The sequence below is a fragment of the Micropterus dolomieu genome, linkage group LG10, assembly GCF_021292245.1.
Source record: "Micropterus dolomieu isolate WLL.071019.BEF.003 ecotype Adirondacks linkage group LG10, ASM2129224v1, whole genome shotgun sequence".
In the NCBI taxonomy this organism is placed as follows: domain Eukaryota; kingdom Metazoa; phylum Chordata; class Actinopteri; order Centrarchiformes; family Centrarchidae; genus Micropterus; species Micropterus dolomieu.
In genome coordinates, this window is record NC_060159.1 from 12,472,973 (window position 1) to 12,496,863 (window position 23,891).

Below are 23,891 nucleotides of genomic sequence, written 5' to 3' on the forward strand. Positions count from 1 at the left end.
TATATGTGTATATATGTGTATATATGTATATATATATGTGTATATATATGTATATATGTGTATATATGTATATATATATATATATATATATATATGTGTATATATATGTATATATGTGTATATATGTATATATATATATGTGTATATATGTATATATATATATGTGTATATATGTATATATATATGTGTATGTGTGTGTATATATGTGTATATATGTATATATATATATGTATGTATGTGTATATATGTATATATATGTATATGTGTATATATATGTATGTGTGTATATATATATATATATATATATCTCGGACATTGCACCCTATTTGTGGTACGATTTGATGCTGCTTGCTTGTCTATATGTAAACGTTAGGATGAGTGACCTCTATTTGAATATCAATTCCCCTGCTTGCCAGACCTTATTTAAATACACAAACACACGTTTTGAATATTTGATTAATGACATCTGATTTGGTGTGTGCGTTTTTAGCTAGAGTCTGCGTGTGTGCTTTCCTTATGGCTGCCCACGCCTTCCCTTTTGATATAACGTTATTTAATATGCCATTATTTCTGAGATTTTCCATTTAATTCTGTATGACTGCTGCAGTCACACCAAGCCTTGGTACGCTGACACCCCAAGACACAAGGTGAAATTGTGCCTGTGTGTTGAATCTCGATCAAACATCCTGCACTCCATGAGTTCCCTTCAGTTTTACATGCATGGTGACGTTTGCAGAGAACGGCCGAAAATGCTGATTTATTTTTCCATTAGAAATGGTGTTGGCTGCCTTTGAAGCCGTCAGCATCTAAGTGTGTGTATGTGTGCAAGGAGGTAATTAAGATGTGTGAGACATTTGCACCAGATTTAATCTGAAAGTGCTGGCTTGTTTTTTAAATGGTTCATTTTCAGTATGGAGTTTACACTCACTCTTCCTCTTCATATGACTGCATTCCAATATTGTCGCTCAAACACTTTGAATTAGAATTTCAGAATTATAGCTGAGCCTTGACAGTAAGTCATCTCTCTCTCTCTCTCTCTCTCTCTCTCTCTAGCTCTCTCTCTCGCTCTCTTGCTCTGTGTCAGCACTTCTGTCTGTGTGTTCGCATTCACACAACTGCTTTACTGTGGCATAAACAACTAAACGTCTGGAGGAAGTTAAACTGTATGAATTTTGCTGGTCTTTCAGCTATTTCCTTTGTGCTCCCTTTCTTCCCCCACTTTTCTCCTTCACTCTATACAGTTTACATCGCAAGGAAACATTTCCCCAGTGAGAAATACCCTCACAAATTACACAACATCTTCTCTAGTACCAATATAATTTAGATTGCCCACTTAGATTAGATTATATATTTTGCCATGTCTCATTTTAATTGAAGCTGGGATTTAAATTACTCTGTCATCTTCCCCAAAACAGCTTTGTCGCACCATTAACATTTTGTACATGAGCATTCCTGTTTTGATTGTTTATGTGCCAGAGTGCAATTATAGGTGAGTCGTCATGTGACTCTCCTCTACCTCTCTCAGTGTGGGAACCAATCAGAGCTTCCAAGAGAACCACAGCTTCAGTTTCTCTGCTTACTACTCCCACGGCATCACCTCGGCTATTTACCACCCTGGCCACCGGTAAGTTAGTTGTTGCCAACAATCCATCACCCTATCAACATCAAGTGCTTGTAGAATGTAGTTAAAACAACCAATATTTTGACAAATGAACAGGTTTGCCAACATTTAACTTTTAATCTATCAATAGCATTCAGTTGACACCCTTAGACATTCTATTTTGTCTTGCGGCTTCCACAGTCCAAGCCTACTTCTATTAGAACAGTGTTTCATCAAAAGTGTTCATACATTTAAATTCAAACATCTGCAGACATCCTTATAAATCCTTTGAATCAATTTTCATCCTTAAACCCATTGCAAATGATGCTACATGATGCCATGTACAGCTTAAATATCTGAATTTGAAAGTAGCTGAGTGATTTCAAACGCTTTCATCATTTTATGTCTAGGGGGAATGTGAGTATGCTCCAACATGTCTTCAGTATGCTTGTAAATATGTATTATATTGATCACTGTGCCAGAACTTACTGTGAATTTACTGCAATACAGTTAACTTTAAAAACAAAGTTGCTTTGCCGACTGGTTTTACAGTTAAAAAATACATACAATAAATTGATACAATAATGAAACATGTTCCATCAATGTCATCTGAAAAGACCAGGAAAAGAAGTAAAAGAAAAAGAAAGGCAGGAGCAAATACAAGGTTCTTATGCAAACATCCTTGCACAGGCTCAAGATGTTACATTATGAAATGGGGCCAAGGGGCTTACTCAGGAATAAATGAACCAATCACTTTAATGCAATACCTGCAGGTATTGACCATAGCAGTCTGAAATGTCCTTGGCCCGCCTCACCATCTAGCATTCAAAGGTTTCGGTTAATTATGTCTGGCTCACACCCGTGACCTTACTGTTTTCACCACACTCCCCGAGGCTGCACAAACCAGACTTAGTTTGGCCGTTGAAGCTTGGTTTGGCAGCTTAATGGATTTTGGCAGCTACTGTCAAGTGTTTGCCAACTGATAGATGAGATGAAACTTTAATGATCCCTGTGTGAAAACTGGGTCAGCAACAGAGAGAATAGGATAGAGACAAGAAAAAGGCAAAGTGAGAAGCTGGATGTGGAAAAAAATTATTTCACCAGCTGAACATATGAAAATACTTTATAGTAATGTAGACACTATGGAAGTGTTTCCAAGTACCAGTTTTAAATGATGAGGTACACACATGGGATTCCAAATACACAGAAATGTTTACAGATGTGCAGTTGACATTGGGATCTTTTATTTATATTTATTTATTTATATATATAGATATATATATATATAGATATAGATCTAGATCTATCTATCTATCTATCTTATATTTATATATATATATATATAATGAGAATATGCAGATATTCATAGCAGGCATGCTAGATGCAGTCTCGCATCTTTTAATGAAACCTTATATCACAGTATAGAGAAAAGGTTGTTTATATCAGACATTAGCTACTATATGAAACACAAAAATGAGCTTTCCAACAGTTTACAAACTCCCTCTCAGCTCTTGGCACTCACTAAATGTGCAATTTCTGTGCACCAGGGGGCGGTGTTGAGCTGGACAGCACTGCTTTATCAGCACCTCCCCTCTGAGTTCCTGACCATTGTCGCATCTGTTCTGTTTCATCGGTCATTGTGGTATTGTTTGTGTCTTGCATGTGCTTGGTCATGGTTCCCAACCAGACCTCTCAGAAATAACGTTGTAATCCACTATTTAAAAGGCACTTATTGTATTGTGAAATACAAAATATGTGTATTGTGAAAACTCACTAAGACCTGGCTCAAACCCAGGCTGGAGGATGACCTCACAGTGACCACCTGAATTTGTTGTAGCAAATTGATCTGTCAGGGCATAATCGTGGAGGAGCTTATCGTGTGTGTGTGTGTGTGTGTGTGTATGTGTGTGTGGTCAGATTGCTGCTGGTGGGAGGCTGTGAGTCAGGGGATGATGGTACGTCCAAGGCCTCTTGCTGTGGGATTACAGCCTGGAGGATTCTGTCTGGCTCGCCACATTACAAGCAGGTCACCAGCTATGAGGACGATGTCAATCCGGTGAGGAGACCACACACTTATTCATGCACAAGCTAATCACGTCAATATCTAACACACAAACGCACGCATTATTGATATCTGTTCTCTGTGTCTATTAGAATCAGAAGAGAGGTTTCTTCAGGATCCCCAGCTTCAGATTCTTCTCCAGACAAGGAGATGAAAAGGTAACAGCTCTCCTCTTTCCATTTTCCACAATAAAAATGTAAAAAAGCTTAATGGGAAGGGTCTGGCAAGCATTCTCTTTATTAAAAAAAAACAAAAAAAAAACTTTGTCTGCAAATATGATGTCCAGGACGGTGTATTCCGCATGAGTTTGAGCCCCGATGGAACCCTGCTCGCTGTCATCCACTTCTCTGGTCGCCTGTCTCTCTGGGACATCCCCTCTCTCAAACAGAGGGCCACATGGAGCCAAGAGCAACAGGTACAACTCTAAGCTGCTTGTGTTTATGTGTGGGTGTGTGTGCATGCATGATTTTGCTCAGGCGGAATAAATCTATGCATTGCAGTTGTGTGTGCTGGTAATATTTTGTACATTAGATGCTTGACTGACTGTATTAATGTAATCTCTCTCTGGCTCAAGTGTGTGTGTGTGTGTGTGTGCGTGTGTGCGTGTGTGTGTGCTCTCCCATTTGACAGTAAGTGAGGTGGCTTACGGAGAACTTTATGCGGCATGTGTGTATGCTCTGTAAGTGTAAACAGGGTTAGCAGATTAATTTCTACACTCCCCTCCCTCTCTTCTCCTTTTTTCCACCCTTCCTCTTTGGTCCCTCCATCCTTCGGTCCTCCCCGCAGCCAGGATTTGAGGAGATCAACCCAGAGTGGAAGACATCGCTGGAGAGAAGGAAAAAAATAAAAGGTAGTTTGGCCTGAAGGGTTAAGGAGAGCCGACTTTGTTGCTGACACAGCAGTGCACACTGGATATAATTTAATGATCTTTGACATGTCTTATTCACTGAATTATACAGTTATTTAGACATACAACCATATAGTGTATGCCAAGGCTAGCAAATATTTTTTTTCTCCTTCAAAGTGTCTATGCTTGTGAGTGTGTGTCTGCCTGTTGTGTAGCTGCAAGTAGCTTTTTTTTGTGTGTGACAGTTTTGGGCCAGTAGTGATGACAGCTATGACAGCTTGTGTAAGCAGTAATCTGTGTGAGTCCCCATCTAATGCATGACAAGTGATGGATATGCCCACGTGTGTGAATATGTCCAAAAACATAGACAAAATATTTTTTTTAAAAAGTGAATCGGGGATATGTGATCTCAAAAAGTGGGACTAATAAGTGCATAAAAGCATGTTCATGGAATATTTGAATACAAATTTCTATCGGCTTTGGTCCCCTCCTCCTGTGTATAACCACATTTGTGTAATTGCCCTTATGTCTCTTCATTACCTGTCCCAGATAAGGAGCAATACTACCCGCTGGTGGATGTGAGCTGGTGGAGTGACAACGTGTTGATTCTGGCTCGTGTCTCCGGCTCCCTCACGATCTCATCCGTCAGGACGCTGCGCAACCTGCTGGGGAAATCCTGCGAATGGTTCGAGCCCTCACCTCGAGTCACTGCAGCGCATGATGGCGGCTTCCTCAGCCTGGAGGTAAATGTCAAGGCAGTGGTACTCATGTTTGGTTAAGTCAATGGATAGAGGGAGACTCATGTAAGCATCTTTTAGCGCTAGTCATACATTATGGATCTTGGCCTCCACGGCTTTAAAAGGCATATTATTATACGTTGGAGGATAATTTCAATTGCTTCATCCTTTCATCTATTTTCTAAACTGCATGTTCAGCTCAGGGTCGCACAGGGCTGGAGCCTGGCCCAGCATGCACTGGGAGAGGAAAAAAAAAAAGGAACAGACTGGACAGGTCACCAGTCCGTCAAGGAGATGTCAGTTATTTTCTTTTAAGTATTAAAGATGTAAAGCAAAAAGTGCTTTTGAGTACACCATTTGTGTTGTAAAGTGAGGCTGGTGTACAGTAAAATTAATCATGGTTTTGCAGCACACGTGTGTATTGATTTGTGATTGAGCCTTTGCACTGCCAGCTGATGTGATTTCCCAAAGGATATTTTTTTTCTGACAAATAAATATTTGAACCCAAAGTCCTATATTACATCATATTATGTTATATTATATTATTTTATATTTTCAGTTTGTTGGGTCATTGTGTAAAAGCAAGTGTGTGTGTGTGTGTGTGTGTGTATAATGTTAGTAAGTGTGTGATGATGAAAAAGCCAACGGATCCCTGCTGCTTTATCCCCCAACAAAGACCCTGATATCGCATCACCCTCTTTTTATTTCACTTCTTAGCTTTCCTTTTATTTTTTTATCTGATTGCGTAGAGAGAGAGAGAGAGAGAGAGAGAGAAAGATGGAGAGAGAGGGATTTCTTTGCCAGCTAGCTGCCAAGTTTTTGGAAAGGTTTCATCAGCCTGCTACAGCATGGAGAGGGGGATGGGTAGCTGTGTCTACAGCTGAAGGTCTGTGCGCGTTGAAATGTGCGTTGAAATCACCACAAACATGGGGCTTGTACTGCATGTACAGATTGTGGAATAACGTGACCTTGCGCATTTGGGATGGTTAGTGCATGTGCCTCCTCCTTTGTGTGATGAGTTGGGGTAGTGCATTAATGCACCACTAGAGAAGCTACCTCAGCTCCTCATTGATTAAGGTGCTTACTGTTTTACAGGTGCTGAATGTTTCATAAACCCTGGCTGGGAGCCCCTTTGCTAGCATTTCATTCTAGTGAGCTAAAACCCAGAGGGGCATCGCTGCAAAAATAGGAGGATAAAAAATGGGCAAATATTATTCCTGGGCATAACTGAGGCAAGAACTAGAGAACAGGGCAAGACAGTTGAAGAAAAGTTAAGGAAAGTACTTTGGACAGATTTTCTATGGAGCAGCTTGACCTTGCTGTGGTTTTGTGTTTAGACAGCCTGCTGATCTGGCATGAGGGTGCTAAATTAAGTGTTTACCAGCTTAGGCACAGCTAGATGTAAACTGTGCTGCATTGCATTCCATGCTTCATTTTTCATTCAGCTCTCCCTGCTGGCAAAGTAGCCATCCATACTCTGCATCAGAAAGTCATTCTGGACCAAGGCTGTAAATCTGACAGTCTTAATCATCAGGGATGGGCGTTCTTCTGTTTTGCAGCCCTCACTTTATGATTTGAGCAAACAAGACAGATGGATTTTTATGTAAAAATACAGCTGTGGCTTTATGAACACTTCCAAGCCATATGTTAGCAGTATAATTCAAAGTTATGTCTAAATCACATGTGTATGTTTTTTTTGTTTTTTTTGTTACTCTTGTTTATCAACTGTCTTGTGCACCTTAATTTTTTAGTTCTTCTACTCCCATCCTTCTTAACTTTTGTTGTCTCTCAGTTCACCTCCATCCAATTTGTAATGCTACGTTCTTGTTATCCACAGTGTGAGGTGAAGCTGGCTCAGAAGCGTGGGCGCCTGGAGAGCAACCTGAGCGGCGGGGCCGGCGAGGATGAGGAGGGTGATGACGGCTGGGACTCTGACTCAGATGAAGAGTCCTCTGCCAAAGCCCGCTACTTTGGCTACATCAAGCAGGGCCTGTATTATGTGACGGAGATGGAACGTTTCACCCCGCCGCGCAAACGCCCTCGCACCGTGATCAAGAACTACCGCCTGGTCAGCCTGAGGTCAACAACACCAGAGGAGCTGTACCAAAGGAAGGTAGGAGCCTGACACAGCTTGTAAATGACTGGAATATTAGTGTTCATGAGTTACCTGTTGATACTTAACCTAACTCTCTTGAAGCACTAAACCTGTGCATCTCATTTATAAAGGCAATAGCTTTGAATTTTGCCTCCAGAATGTGCTATACAGGTAAAAGTTCACACAGCACTCCTGCAACATGAGTGCAGGGTCAGAACTCAGTTCCCTCAGTAAGAAGGATGCAGATCACTTCGTTGGTATCCTCCTTTTAAACATTAGAAGAATCTTTGGTTGAAAGAGCGAATTTTGAACGTGCTAGATCAGGTAAAAGGAAAAAAATGAGACCCTTGCACTGAACGGCTGCTGTTATTCCAGAGCACAATTTTCTAAAAGGATAGTTTAAACATTCTGAGGACCGCCGCTTTTAACTTTCAAGTTGTTTATAGCCGTACTCGAGGCACTGCTCTAGGGACGGCAGCCGGTCAGAGGGTCCACTACTTTGGCCCAGACTGAAATATCCCAACATCTATTAAATGAATTGCCATGACATATTGTGCAGACAGCTATGGTCCCCAGAGGACAAATCCCACTGATTTTGTGAGTTTCACATTTGTGATTTTGAGTGAAATCTCTCAATTATGCTGGATGCTGAAAATAATACCTGCATTCATGCTCCCCACATGATGAATTGTACCTTTGGTGATCCATTAACGTTTCATTTACAATTTCACTTAGTCCAGTAGTCCAACATGAATTTTGTGAATGACCAAATCCCTGCAAAACATTGACATTCCGATCAGCGTCAGCTGTACTTTGTGGTTAGAGCTAATTAGCAAATGTTAGCATGCTAACATACACAGTGTGCCTGAATACAGCCTCACAGAGCCTATAACATTATAGTCTAGGTTAAAATGAATAACTGGGCGGCTGGTTACTGAGTGGCTCGGTGACTCTGTGGAGAAGTCACAACACATTTTTCATAACATTTACATAATTGGTGTGACCTGTCTGAACAGGTGCCTTTTTTATTTGACAGTTCAGTTAGCTCTTGCAGTGTGTTAAAACCAGTAGGAGTTCTCAGAATGGGGTAGCATATGCATAATAGGGGAAAAATGAAGAGTCACATTTCTGTTGCTGTTTACTTATTCATCGCAGCACACACAACAAAATGTTGCTTACTGTAGGTGAGAAACGCATTCGTCAGTGTTCATGCTGGAATAGCTTCATGTTTGGATTTGAATGTTCTTTTAGCTCAGCAATCTAAGCGACAATTCCACAGCTGACGTTCAGTTCTCTGCCTCGCCCAGTGTTATAAATTCATTGTGGCAAAAAAATTGATATTATCTATTTAATATTTCAAAGGTACTCCATTCTTAATTATACCACCCCTTTTGTAAGGCCTTTATCATATTCAGACTGATACGTGAGTCACATGTCCCTCACTGTAATGCCTGTAATAATTTTTTATGAGCAGTTGTCATTCAATTGTCTTCAACGGTGGATATCACGTTTACCATGAAAGTCTTCATTTCTTTTCCCACTTCATTTAGCAGCAACTGCAGGACGTCATAAGAATCCATTTGGTCATTGACTGAATTATAACAGGCTGATCTGCGAAATTGGTTTCTGACTAAATAAATCCTGTGCCAGCTCAGTGAAGTGCTATTGTTGTGTTGGATCAGCTCCAGAGTTCTGATGAGGAGAAATGAAAACCAAGCAAGATGTTCAGCCTGCTTTAAGGCTATTTCTCAGTCCCAGGGGTTTCTCTGAAATGCTAATTGCTGCATTAGAAATATGGCTGTTGTTGCTGCTCGCTACAAATTGCAGCAAAGACAACAACATGCTCTATCATAAAGCACAATATCGGCTCTCAACGGTCCCAAGTTTGAGCATGGTTCATCAGTCATTTTTATGACCCATCATCTATTTCCTTCTTCATCATTGTCATCATCATTACATGCCATTAGTCATCACCATCAAACCTAACAGTGGAGAGTTACAAAGTAATATATCATTATTATCTCTTTGTAACACCCGCGGCACTTCCCTAGCTGCTGCTGCTGTTCTCCTGTTGAAATAGTTTATTTCTTATTCACATGTACCTCATATAGGCATGTGAGTGATGGGGAGGAGGGGTGTCGGTATTGTATGTATGCATGTTGGTATACGTGTATGCATTCATGTTTGGTTTATTGTGTGTGTCAATGCCTGCATATTTCTTGAGTTATATTCCTACAGTTTTACATTTACTCACTCACTCACTCCACTTGACTGTGGATAGACCAGAACAAGTGACTCTGAGTTATTTCCTCAGGTCAACCCCTTCATGTGTTTAGGTCAGAGTTTGATGATGCGTTTGGTGGTGTAACCCTGCCTGTGTGAGTAGTACACTGGCAGGGCTGCTAACAGTTTTATTAGCTGAATCCAGAGAGAGAAGGAAGTGTTTTTTGAAGTCCTCCTACGTGAGGTTTAACTGTGTGGGGTTCTTATTGCCCTCGAGGAACCACAGTCTGGCTAATGTGTTGCTTTGTACTCCTACACACAGAAAGAGATAGATACGCAGTGTGTCAGTCAGTGCGCTTGCAAACATGTACTTTCACAAACATATTGAGTGGGCCTGCATAAACTGAGGCTGTTGTTGGATCAAATAATTTTGTGAGACGATGATATGACACAAAACCCCTTTTAGCATAATTATGTGTTGACATCTAAGCTAGGCCAATTTAATAATAACAATAATGACAACAACAACAATTCTGCTGCTACTACTACCAAAGGGAAATACATGGTCTAAGACTAAGAGTCTGCAGCCATGGTAGCAGCTCTGTGAGGCCATATTTAGGTGATTTGAGCTAAATGCTAACATGCTCACAGTGATAATGCTAACTTTACGAGGCCTAGTCTGGTTCCCAATACATCCATGTGTTAAGTAGGTGTTATATTTATCATGTTCACCATCTTAGTTTAGCACTAACTAAGCACTAAACGGTACCGTTGTACACACACACATAACAGCCCTAATTCTCAATGAAGGGGGTCAGTGTTCATGTGTAGGTGTAGCGTGTATAGGTCAAGTGGGAAGCTTCTGGTCTGAGCATAGACTGTATATAAAAAGGGTCTGAGACGTGGATCCACTGTGGAAGTCCCTTAAATCTGCATTCTATTGAACGGCCAGCAGGGGGCGACTCTTCAGGTGGCAAAAAGAAGTCAGTTTCCATTAGAAATAATGGTAATGTGACCCTACTTCTAACCTAAATATTTACCTTAGTAAACACTTTCCTAATGACTTTATGGTCTCAATAACTAGTTTCATGTCTTGCTACATGATGTTCTTTTAGTAAATTATGGTCCCATTTAGAGGAAAATAGACCATAAAGCAGAGTATGCTTCAGGGAGGGATTATCTATGATTGACAATTTATTACCTTGGCGACCTGTCAATCAGGCTAGATATCCAAAGAAGGTTGAAGTCAAGAGCAACTGGACTTGGTTGAAGATACTAGAAGACGTTTTGTCCCTCATCCAAAGGACTTCTTCAGTTCTGACTGACTGGTAGGGAAACTAAGCTATTTAACCTCTGTGGGGTCGTTTGCCAGGATCATCGATACTGCTGGTTCGTTAATGCTCCTGGCTCTTGTAAGGACAGTCGTTATGGTCATTAGGACCACCCACTGAACGACCATCGTTGGTATCTTCACCTGAGGCCAATAGGTTACGTTTGTTGAGTTTCCTGGGAAGTGATGAAAGGACAGCATTGTAAGTGGGGGATAAGTGGTGGCGTAGACCCCCTCCTCTGTTCAGCGATGGCTTCTCAACACGGGTGTAGATGGCTTCCTTGACACCTCTTTCAAATATTCCATCTTCTCTGTCTAAAATGTGCACCTGGTGTTCCTCAAACGAGTGTCCTTTATCCTTCAAATGTAAGTAAACTGCAGAGTCTTGACTTGAGGAGTTAGCCCTTCTGTGTTGAGCCATGCGTTTGTGTAGTGGTTGGTGCGTATTAGGAGTTGGCTGTTAACACTCTCTGGTGAGTACATTTAGTTTTAAGACTGTTTTTCGCTAGACAAAGTTGTCAACCCTGTTAAAATGACAGTTAAGGTGAATTACAGACGCACCTAGCTAAGCAAGCTAGCTAGCTCCACACACACGGCCGTTAGCTCCACCTTCTCATCCAAATATGGTCACGTCCGGTGCCGCTGGTTGCAAAAAAAACTACATGGCGGCGTCCTATTGGCCAAATTCGAGGCTTCAAAACGGCAGTCCACAAACTAACTTTTATTATGGTGACAATTAAAGTCAGAGAGAGTTTGAGAGTCTTTCAACAAGAAACACTTTTTATATAATTTATTGTCATTTCTACTCGGTCACAAGAGAGGCTGGACATTCCTGTGTTTAGTCCAAATAGAAAACAATAAAACATAGTACACGTAAGGAGCTGGACACGTCATTAAACTGCACCAAAGTCTCTAATGAAGCAAGCAAAGGAAAATAAAGCCTGCACATCCAGCCATCTCACCTACTGCACCCGATGGAAGCAGCTGGCGGCTCTGCGAGTAAAATTAGCTGATGAAATGTATGAATGAAAGCGCTGCTGTGTGAAAAAAGAAAGCCTAAAACTGAGCTAAAGTAGACTTAGACATGAGTTACATCATTTGAATTTCTCTTAAACATTTAGCCTAATAAATTCAAAGACACAATTCAATTAAATCTTTATTGTCCCACCAGGGGAAATTTGATTTGCAGTAGGGTTAAAAACAAACATACATGAGACGTGAACAAAGATAAGAAAAGCCGTTACCGCATACAACATGTATTTGTTCGTCTAAAAGTCTAAAAGTACTCAAAAAGTTGAAATGGTAGCCTCAGCACTGTAGGATTCTTCTGAGCAGCTGCTCAAGCTCAGTGCAAATTTAGGACATTTGGGGGGAATCTGTATCTTTGCCAAAAGAGGGTGGTCAGAGCTGGCTGTGTCTGAGCCTTACGTATAACTTGTCTTTTATAGATGTCTGCCAAGGAAAGCTGTTGAGTGCCAATTATTTTGCTGGCTACACTAACAATGTTAGACAGTTTATTTTTGCTTTTCACTGTAATATTCACATACCAAGCTATGCAACAAAAAGTTAAAATTGATTCAATAAAAGATTTATAAAACAGTCATCAAAGTTTTGTCCATATTAAAGGTAGGCTACTAAAGGTACAAAAAAATTATTCAGCTTCAACAACTCAGTCGACTATAGGCAAGACTTGACAGTTCTGATTCGACTATGTAAATCCTACTGCTGTGCCCACAGAACAGCTGCTATAACCTAATTTTAGTAAGGTTGTATTGACGCTGTGTGTGGCTCCTGATTCCTCTTTTGGGGTTTCTCCCTCTGTCCATTTGATTTTCCTTCTTCAAATATCACCAAATATTTCACTCCTCCTCAGCCATTCTCCTTATCCCTCTGTAGCAGACTCACTCCAGACTGTGTCACTTTGCACATTGCTACACAGATTGACATCTGCATGTTAGAGCTGTTCCTATTCAGTCTTTGAGTATTCAGAGTGCGTACTCAGAATTTTGAAAGTGCCATAGCTTTTGCACAGGTTTTTTCAAAGCCTTGGCTACTTTGTCCTTCAGCGTGATGGAAAATTGGGCCATGTGCTTTTCTCCTGTCTGTTTTTTTGCCAAGATATATGCAATGTGGTTTGAATTCATCATTTTATTCATGTAATTCTGTTTAGAAACACTGTGCATGAAGATTAAATCACTAATATACCCATGGGATGATAATTGGATATTAAAAAACATAAAGAAAATACATCACAGAATATGAAATTAATTAAACTGTTGCACAGTTCTGTTATTTTTATTTTTTTGTACCCAACCTAAATTTTACACCAGAAAATTTGCTCTTTCTTAATTAGACTCCTCATCAAATGGATTGTTCCTTTTATTTCCCAAACACTTGTCTGAATTCACTCATCCTTTCTGATCGTATACAGTTGTTTCAGTGCAGTCTGTTCCACTGTGTGAAGAAAACATACATGTATTGATCATGTCCTAATAATGTGTGCATTTTTGTTTATCACACAGATTGACAATGAAGAATATGGCGAAGCCCTGTCTCTTGCCCAAGCGTATAATCTGGATTCAGACCTGGTGTACCAGAGACAGTGGAGGAAGAGTACCGTCAGCATTGCCTCAATACAAGATTATCTGGTAAGAGATAGAAGAAACAAGAGAGATACATGTGAGGAAATGAAGAAAGCGGGAGGAGTGATGGTTAAGAAGAGAGAGAGATGAAGACTTGAATCAGAGTTTTAGTGTTTATCACAGTATATTAGATGTCTGTTAAGAAATACACAGTATGTGTGTGTGTGCACGAGTAGGGGTACAGTGCATGCTTAAGTGTAGCACAACCCCCTTACTCTATTTCACGCATCATTTTTACCAATTTGTAGCAAATTTTCACACCCTTCCTTCCTAATTCTCTATCTCATTTTATCCCATCATTTCTTCTGAACTCATTCCCTCTCCTTGCATTCCCTATATCCCACCCAGAGCAAGATCTGCAAGCGCTCATGGGTGCTGCACGAGTGTGTGGAACGCGTCCCAGAGAACGTTGATGCTGCTAAGGAGCTGCTGCAGTACGGCCTGAAGGGAACCGACATTGAGGCCCTCATAGCTATAGGAAACAGGGAGGATGGGGGCAGGTACGGCATGCCTGAACACACGAGCGCAGGCCAATGCAATCCCTCTGCATACATATTCCATAAATGACAATGGATTTTTGTCAGCGTCCACCTGATGCTCATTCTGTCTGCCTCATTTTGATTATCTGTATCTACTTTTTAGCTACAGTATATATCATTTCCTTCCCATGTCCCAGGTTTATAATGCCAGGCGACGTTGACCTCGATGACCTGCCCTACGAAGACATCGTGTCAGACGATGTGGAGATGAAGAAGGAGAGGGAGAGCACGAAGAGACGAGAGCTGTTTGCCAAGGTTGACTTCAGCAGGTACGCAGACAGGAAGTTGTTGGTTAGTCAGCTCAGTTATTCAGTCAGACAGCAGATAAACACAGAAAGTCACAGCAAGTGGAACTGCTGCCAAAGACTAGAGCATTTACTTGAACAAAATCACAGAGGCTTGCTAGTGGGTACAGAGACAATCCTTCAGCGGGAGGACCCAAGCTTGGTTGGCAAGCATCTGCCTTGCTAAAGTGTCCTTGTGCAAGTTATCAAAGCCCTTATTTCATACGTATAATCCTTTCACAGGATGGTAATTGGCATGGTTTTAGAAATGGTGTTGTTGGTCTGCTAGTCACTTGAATTAAGGTTCGGTCTGCTGGTTGGTCCACCACTTTGGTTCAGACTGAAATATATCATCAACTATTTGGTAGATCCCCATGAAATGTGCTGCAGATATTCAGTATCCCTAGTAGATCAGTTATAATGACTGGTGATCCTCTGACTTTTGATACAGCGCCACCAGCAGGACAAATTCTTTTATCTATTCAGTAAAATATGTCAACATCTACTCAATTGATTGGCATCAAATTTCGTACAGGTATTCATGGGCGCCAGATATGTATCCCTTGATTTTTTCCTCTAGTGTAAATAGTGGCTTGGCATTTTTGGGTGAAATGCCTGGACAACTATAGGATGGATTGCCAGGATGGTTTGAAATATTTTGGATTATTCCAGCATCATCATCAGGTCAAAATGTCTATCAGTTCAATACTTACCGTACAATACCTGCAAAGCAATGTAAAATCCCCATCATCCTCAACTATACTTTGTGTTTACTGCTAATTAGCCAATGTTAGCACGCTAACACTCTAAACTAACAATGGGGTATAGTAAGGGTTGGCAAATAAGTCTGGCATCGGGCCAAATGTTTTTCAAGTCATTAGATGGCGGGCCAGAACATAGTCGATTTATAATTTATAATCCTTAAATTAATGTGATCCTGTTTAGCTCAGTCAGTAGTGCACAGGAATCCTGTTTGAAGGGTTATGTGTCCAATCCCCACTTGCTGCTAGTTATTAGTTATAGTTTTTATACTATTTTTCTCCCTTTTCAACATATTAATTATGAAGAGATCGTTTTACCTGTTCACAATTAAGCATGTGCAGGTCCACATCAACCTATGGAGGCTTATTTTCATTTCCTCTGGATCGCCAGGCAGAGGAAATTCCTGTTTCTCATTCAGGGGAATCCAATCTCACGTTTTCTGACTGCTTTTTCAGAGGTGTGTCAAGCAAACCAGAGACTCTTTTGAATTTCCTTCAGAACTTTTCAAAGTAAAATAGTAAAATCTCTCAATTAAACACAACATAAAGTACTGCTGCAAGTACATTGTTGCGCTTTTATTTTGGAAGCGCAATCACTTAAGAGGGAGTGATTATGTGGGTAACTTTTGCTGTCATGACTGAGATCTGTTTCAGCACCAGCCATTGTAATGTTTTTCTTTTGTTGTTGCTGCTATTAAAGTAATCTGGCCATGGGCCAGATATTTTTGCTGGCGGGCCAGCTTTGGCCCGCGGGCCACCTATGGCTGACCACTGGTGTACAAGGAAAACAGGGTGTACAGGGTTACTAAATTCTTGGAAGTTGTTTGTGTAATTCTTCACTAAACTTTTAGGACTGCACCAGCAGAATTCAACAACAGCTTCACACTCTCAGTAGCAGTTGTTAGGTGGGTGGTTAAATCCTGACGCTGACCCGCGAGAGTCCCCTTGTCGGCAGGTTGTTGCCTACTGTTTAGAGAGATTAAATTATTCACGGTATCAACTATAATGATTGGTGTAGCGACTGCACATCCATTTGTTGAAAATAAAGAAAAAGAGAGATTGTGGCGGAGGTATTTAAGGTGTAGACAAGGTAACCATGAGGGAATGGGAAAGGAGGGTGCCAAATGTAACACTGATTATTTGATTAGGTCACACACACCAGCGAGGGGATCATAAAGGCAGGGACATTAATGAGAATGAGGGAGAGAGCGCTGGTGGAGATTAGTGGATAATCTGCTGGAGGTAATTTATGCCTTTGTTGTCGAGTGCCCAGGGAAAGACTAATGAAAAACCCTTTAGTGATCACTAATCACCTCTCATAAACACACACACACACGCAAATACACACATGTGTATGTATTATGAAACCCTCTTAAGCTTAATATGAGTTCATACACACATTACACACATCTGATCGAAATTACCACATGCAAACACAAGGTAATAAGCATATAGTGAAATGAATGATTTAAAATGCATATCCATGCTGCGTTTATGCAAACAAGCATTGAGCATACAGGTATTTCAAGCATCAGTAGCTGGATTGTGCTGTGTCTATTGTTCTTCTTACCTCAGATGCTTAACCACTGAACCTCCAGTCTGCATTTGAATGAGGGAGAGCAGAAACTGTGTAATTTGGAGCTCCCGTTATATCTCCCCCACAGTTCCCCGTTTAGTTTTTTTTTTTTTTTGTCCTTTGATTTTCTCTCTGTTTAGCTCATTGTGTAATAAAACTGTTTAGCTTTATTGCAGACCTGTAGTCCATTGTAGACAAAGAAAAGATGGAGGATAAGAAAAAGATATAAGGGGGAGTGAAAACAATCGATAATTTACAAACTATTAAAAAAGCCATTGCATTAAATCGTCAGTGAATTGCCTTCTTTAAAGACACTATTATTCTCCTTTCTTTATATCTGAATCGGGGGTTGTTTGCCAGGCATCTCATACACGTGTCCCCAAAATGTGTTTGTATGTATGTGTGTGTGCATTTGGATGCAGCAAAGCCCCTCACTAATGGATCTAAACATGTTGCCTTGAGGCATGAGGCAGATAATAATTCTCTTAATTTCTTTTTAACTACACCACCATTACAGAAATGGCTTGGTATCGATCACAGCTGCTCTGTGTGTGTACTCTTTGTGTGTGATGCTCTTGTGTGTGTGTGTATATAAGGACTGTATTTAACTACTGACTGTCACACTGGGTCCATCTTTTGTCCCTCCCATGTTGTCATGTTGTTTGTGTGTGTGTGTGAGATTGAAAGACATGATCAACCAGGACCTCTATTCTATTTCTAACAGTCAGTACTGTGAAATAAAGCGTGATTATTCTTAACTTTTGGGTTAACATTTTCAGTAATCAGAGTCAAACCCATTTAGTTGATTTTTGCTATCCTATGTAAAGCTCAAATATTAATTTATATATTGAATATTATTGGATATTCACTTCCCCCTCAGCAAATCACAGGTTTTGTTTAAAGGACCCAATAAAATAAGGTAATATTCTCCAGCCTTGTTTCCATTTTTTGTTGTACATGTCTCTCATTACTACCAGCTTTTCTCCTATAGGCAATGTCTTGTACTTGTACTGCATTCAGTTATCCTGAAATGTAATATCACATAAACAGACTTTAATGTGACAGACTTCCTCAGGACTTGGTTATTGCTTCTTAGTCTTAACTGTCATGCACCAGCCTGGTGCTGTTTGTCTCGCACATTTGAAAGCTGCTGTTTTGGCTTCATGCAGACAGTTTTATCTTTTAGCCTTTTTCTCATCAGTCTGTGTATGCGTAATAAAGTATAATTCAGTAGCCGCCAAGGGCTATTATAACTGCTGCTCTGACTCTCCGCATACAACAACAAGATGGACAATACTGCAGTCGCAGTGTGTGAGAGCGAGAGAGAGAGAGAGAGAGCGATAGGGGGAAAAGAGAGTGAAGATGATAGTGTGCAGTCTGCTGCAAGGTGTTTATGTTGTTATCTGATCAGATTCAGACCTCAATCAGAAGTCTCATTTTCTCATTTGCTCCAGCATTGGTCGTGTGTGTGTGTGCGCGCGCGCCCAGACGACGTTGTTTTTGTCTGTTTATGCAGTCCAATTTTGCCCCTCACACTGTATGATAATCGCTTGTATCACACACTGCATTTCTGTGTGTTCGTTTGAGTGTATTGGCCTGTTTATATGTGGTTCAGTCCTTGTCCTGCACAGTCATATTCAGGGTGTTTGTACAGAGACGGTGGAGTGATGCCATGTGATTGTAATAACCTGCTGTTCTGATGGCTTCGAAATACAAGATGCGCACACACACATACCTTCAAGCAATCAGGGTCCAGTCTTTTTACATTAAGCAGCGTGTGCGATAATGTGTAACAATCTAAAGGATAGTTTAAGTTGTTCCCATTACACCTTAAACCTTAAAGCCCTCAATCTCCATTCAGATGTGTCGCAGTGTTTTTGTTCATTCTGGGCCTTTCTTAACCACGTTTTTCCCTTGAGTCACTGTTTAGCGTAAGGGCAATTTCAGGAACTAATATAAACCTTTACAAAGGCACAGGCACTCTGCTGCCCTTTTGATGTACAGACAGGTTGCACATTTGTATGTGTAACATTGTGCTACACACTGTTTATGCTGTACTTGAGTGGAATTCAGCAGTAGCTTTAGCAATTTAGAAGCGAGAGACGTGGACCTGAATTGAACATTCAGCCACCTCTAACCTGTTGGAGCCAATTCCACAATGCCACTCCACCACGCTTGTGTTGGTCTATGAATTGCAGTCAGTGAAAAGGTTTGAGACCTTTAATCAGTTGCTGATGTTAACTTCCAGTAAAGAGTCTATGGCCATGCTAGCGACCCTGTGAGGCTGTACCTAGGCACAGTGCTGCTTTCAGCTAGATGCGAACTTTCATATGCTAACATACTCATGATGACAATGCTAACAGGCTGGTGGTAAACGGTTATAATATTAATAATACCATGTTCACCATATTAGTTTTGTGTGTTAGCATGCTTAGATTAGCTAATCACAAAGTACAGCTGAGGCTGATGGGAAAAGTATTTTATTTTGCAGTCACAAAAATTTTAATTTTCACTTTAATGATAGCGCAAAATGAAAACTTGGGGTCACCAAAGTTATTATAATTCTAAAGAGGGCGTGAATGTCTGTGAATATCAATCTGCTGGTGGCACTTATGTAATATCAAAGCCTCGCCAAAGTCAATACAATGCATCATCTGACTCGCGTTGTTAAAAGTGCTCTGCTACAGATTTTAAATAGATAGATACTTTATTATTGCCATGCACGTGTTTGTGGTAATTGTCTGTGTTGACAACATGGTCCAGTTCAAGTTCAGTCCAGTGCCTGCAATTCAGGTCAGTTTATGGGATCTTGTGGCAAGGGGAGTGAAGTAATCTGGCTGCTGAAATAAAGACACTGGTTTTGAATCGAGGGGTATTGGTTAATATGGACCAGTAATTCCTTTCAGAGGGGAGAAGCTGGAGGAGGTGGTGGGGTGGGTTGTTTGGTTATTTTAGCTGCCCGGTTGAAGGTGCACTTATACAGTGAGTTGACTGGGGCAGGGTCACAGCCAATTACATTGGAGGCTTTACAGACAGTTCGCTCCAGTTTCCTCTTGGTATATAGAAGTGGACTAACAGGTGTTTTTTGACATGATACTTCTTCAGTTGCCTGAGGAAGAACAGTCTTTGCTGGGCCTTTTTCATGATGTAGTTGGTGTCCATTTCAAGAGTGTTACTGATGTAGGTGCTGAGGAATTTGAAGGAGTCTGTCAGGGTTATGGGTTGGTCAGAGATATGAACCGGGGCTTTGATGTTTGTCCTCCTGAGGTCAACAGCGGTTTCCATTGTTTTTGAGATATTGAGTAAAAGGCTGTTGTCCCTGCACAAGTGTACAGCCCAATTCATGTCTTGTCATTGTTATTGACGAGTCCAACGAAAGTGGTGTTGTACTTGTACCTGAATATTTTGACTGTTCTGGCGTGAGTTTAAACTCGTTGGTGGAAATGTAGAAAAGCAGAGGTGATAACACACAGCCTTATGGTGCACCGATACAGAGGGTCAGAGGTCATGATGTAGTGTTGTTAACCTTGACAGATTGAATTTTGATCCTTAGAAAGTCCAGTATCCGGTAACGCATTTAATTTAATAAACAGTATTGCTGTAAATTTATTTATTTATTTATTTTTAAAGTTTAGTCAACCAAATTTAGAAGATGAGAGATGTCACTATGTTTTCTTCCTAAATTCATGATTGAGCTGTCCTACAAAAACTCAAGAGGAAAACAGACTGATAAAATAGCTTTCTAACATCTCGTCTCACCCCCTCTCCTTCTCTCCATCTCCACTTTTCTTACTTTGCTCTAAAGAGGCAGAGCAAAGCAATAATTACCACTAGTACGAGTGCTAAGCCGCCACTCTTTGATGTGCCAGAGAGTGTGTTGAGCCAGTGTTAATCTCCGTTAGTGTGTGTAGAGGAACCCTGATAAGGCCTGATAGCGCACTCTGTAATGAGGGATTAGGGATTAAGACGGCGGTGGCGGGGTCATCTCCCCCGTGGTCACTCTGCGGTTGATCCAGGTTTTCAAGTTTTTAGGGCGCTTTTGGCACCGCTCCACCTGCTCAGGTCGTTTCCTTGTGGATTGAACACATGGGGGGGTGAGCATGTGGTGAAAAATGTTTTATTTTATTGTGAGTATGTGTGATCTGAGTGAGTGATCAGGTACCTGACCACTCACAGTAGTTTTCAGCCTTGCGGTTCCTTTCCCTTGGACATACCTTGAGTTATTGAATTGTAGGTAGATCCTATATAGCCTAGTGCCTTGGTGTTTGTGGTCATCCAGTTTATTTATGGATGTGATAAAATGACGTTGAAAATGGATTTGATTCTCACGGGGCAATTAGTCACCTCATTGACAGCTAGCATCCCATACATAACAACTGAAGGGTTCTTGTGGTCATAACTTGTTGATTTGTTGCCCTTAAAAAATGATTAGGTCTAGAGGGCACTATGTGGTATTGTAGTAACCAGTCCCACGCATTGTTATATAGGCCCCAGCGGATGTACCGTATAAGGTTAATTTAAAGCTTGTGTGTTAGTGCAGTGCAAGCTTGAAGTTTGAGTTGACAGTGGTTGGAACAAAACGCCTTTTCAGATCTTGTCATTTGAGTATCTGAGGTGGCATTTTTAAATGTTAATTGTGACGCGTTGAAGTGCCTATGCAGGCGTGCTGTTGATTTGTGTATGTGTGTGTGGGCATGTGCATGCTTAGGCTGACTCTGGAGCAGAAGGAGCTGTGTCGGAGCCGACTGAAACTACTCTCCTACCTGGACCGGCTGGAAACATACGAGGTAAGACAACAATCCCCCACCCAATATTCAAGTACCCTGGATAAGCACCTGTAAACCCTTGCCTTAGTTGTCTGTCAAACGACTATTCAATTACGCTATGAATTGTTTCTGCTCTAGTTTTAATAACAAATCTGAACAATTCACTTGGTAAGTGTAAAAGTTTGCTAGGGTCACTTAACTGTGAAGCGAGGTGTTCGCCGATATTTCAGAGATTACTCGGTCTAGACAGCAGCCCGTCAGCAGCAGCTTAAGTTCTCTGTCAGTGTCTACACACTGGAACCGTTCAGCCACTGTGGTCACATGTGTAAAAAGGAAGAAAATAGACTTTAAGCCTAAAAAGACATTTTGAGTCATGTGTTACTTACGTTTTGAGGCCTGTGTACACTTGCAGTTAGGATTCAAATGAAAGCACATCCATTCTGACAGAAATGTGTGAGATGGATGACTGAAAAATGCCTCCTGTGTAAACGTTTTGTTGTCAGCCCTCTGACGGAGTCTGACTTGACTTTTTCCAGATTAACGTCTCATTATAAAAAACTGATGAAAATATCCCTCTGTGAGGTCTCATAGGAAGAAGAATGTGTTTGAAGTGTACTATTACCTGCTATTAAAATTATACAAAGTTTGAGGGATACTAAAGAACCATACTATTTGTTACATGTTTGCAGGAGACACAATTCAGTGTTTTTGTTAAATATTCTGTATTGCTATATTGTTTTCCCATCGGCAACCTAATTGTTTCTCCCTTCCTACCCACTCGCTCCAAAGCACAGAAGCTTTACTCATATTACTTTTATTGATACTCTTTGTAACCCCACTAATCCCCTTTGAAATATTGAAAAGCTGTAGGAGATACTAACCTCAGTCTATTGAAGCATGTAAATAAAGAGCGAATGGTTTGGTAACTAGCTAGCTGAGAGAAAAATCTGCCTGGTTTTACTCTAATACTAACAGGACTACAGTGAGTAAGCGTCAGTGCAGCATGGAAAAATGCATGCTTAAAGTGGAACTTTGATACTCAACACTCTGGATTTTGGATTTATGATGAATAATGTTAACATGCACACGATTTTTCATCCACAATAAATCACAGACAAACCGGGCCATACTTTCCTCCATGCAGGAGAGGAGAGATGAGATTTTACCCTGCTAGATATTCAACTCAGACAGAATGACGTCTCTCTCTTTATTTGGGCATTGTCATGGTAACTGCAGCACTCGTCAGATTCCTTTTGCCCCAATCCATTTTCTCTGGCTGTCTATGAATATGATATTAGGGTTTTTATCATCCCGACTTGGGCTGGCTCTGTCTGCATACGGCCCATTCAAAGGCTATCCATCAGACACACAGACACTCACACACACACACACACACACACACACACACACACACACAGACACTCACACACAGGTGTAGAGGATGCCACAGAGATTTTATACACACAGACACCCATAAATCACTCTGAAGTCAAAGGCCAGGGCAACAAATGTTCCCTCTTGACATATGCATGTGCACACACTTACACACTCTCAAACCTTCCTCACATGGTTTCAACTACAAGGACAAGACAGCTGTGTGCTAGAAAGTTAAATAGCATCTCTGTTGACTTTGCCTCAGTGCATTCATTTGCAGTCACAGCTTCTACTTGCTATTTTCCTCTCATCTTTAGTTTGACTTTCTACCCACTCACGCTACTTTCTCTTGAAAGCTAACCCGCTGCCTCACAAATTTCTTTTTATGAACCGCAGTTGTATTCCATCTTCCTCAGTTCTTCTGGTCTCTCTCTCTCTCTCTCTCTCTTTTTTTTTTTTTCTCTCCCCTTTCCCTGCTGATTCACACTCTCTGCAGAAGATACTTGGCGGTCCTCACGCAGCGGAGCAGAAATATGATGCAGAGTTCTTCAAGAAGTTCCGCAGTCAAAATATTGTTTTGTCAGCCAGAAACTACGCCAGGGTAACATGAGACTCTTGTTGTCATCTTAATTAATTTGCTTCTCTTAGCTGTCTGCATGTCCATTTGGCAATAATGTGATATACACTGATATACACTCAGTTGCCAGTTTATTAGGTACCGAAAATGAAAGTCTTTCAGTCTTAATACAGTAGCCCTGCAGTACTAATTCCTCACTTCATGAAGGTAATAATGTTTACTGTTGTTGAAACTGTTTAAGAGAGGTGTTGATTCACCTGTATTGCATTATACAGAGAGATATAAAGATTAGGTATACCTAATAAACTGCCAGTGTGTTACTTCGTATTTCCTACAAAAGGGTTTTGCACTTATTTCTTTTAGAATATATTGCATTACTATTAGTTTCTAGTATTTGCTGCTTTGTGTCAAATAATTCAATTTAGATTGACTTTTTTTGCCATTTCTTTTAGCAATGTAATCACATAATGTGCAGATT

General features: G+C 40.7%; 1 protein-coding gene across 1 annotated transcript in view; it reads left to right on the plus strand.

The window, feature by feature from the left end:
• LOC123978219 (neuroblastoma-amplified sequence-like) overlaps window positions 1-23,891 on the plus strand; it is a 113,242-nt gene that overhangs the window by 12,473 nt on the left and 76,878 nt on the right. Inside the window, exons 9-20 of the mRNA XM_046061388.1 lie at window positions 1,526-1,624; window positions 3,518-3,656; window positions 3,755-3,820; window positions 3,949-4,077; window positions 4,449-4,512; window positions 5,059-5,252; window positions 7,084-7,359; window positions 13,417-13,542; window positions 13,885-14,036; window positions 14,213-14,344; window positions 21,405-21,483; window positions 23,333-23,437. Of these exons, the coding sequence (XP_045917344.1) occupies window positions 1,526-1,624; window positions 3,518-3,656; window positions 3,755-3,820; window positions 3,949-4,077; window positions 4,449-4,512; window positions 5,059-5,252; window positions 7,084-7,359; window positions 13,417-13,542; window positions 13,885-14,036; window positions 14,213-14,344; window positions 21,405-21,483; window positions 23,333-23,437 (1,561 nt within the window). The remainder of the gene's footprint in view (window positions 1-1,525; window positions 1,625-3,517; window positions 3,657-3,754; window positions 3,821-3,948; window positions 4,078-4,448; window positions 4,513-5,058; window positions 5,253-7,083; window positions 7,360-13,416; window positions 13,543-13,884; window positions 14,037-14,212; window positions 14,345-21,404; window positions 21,484-23,332; window positions 23,438-23,891) is intronic.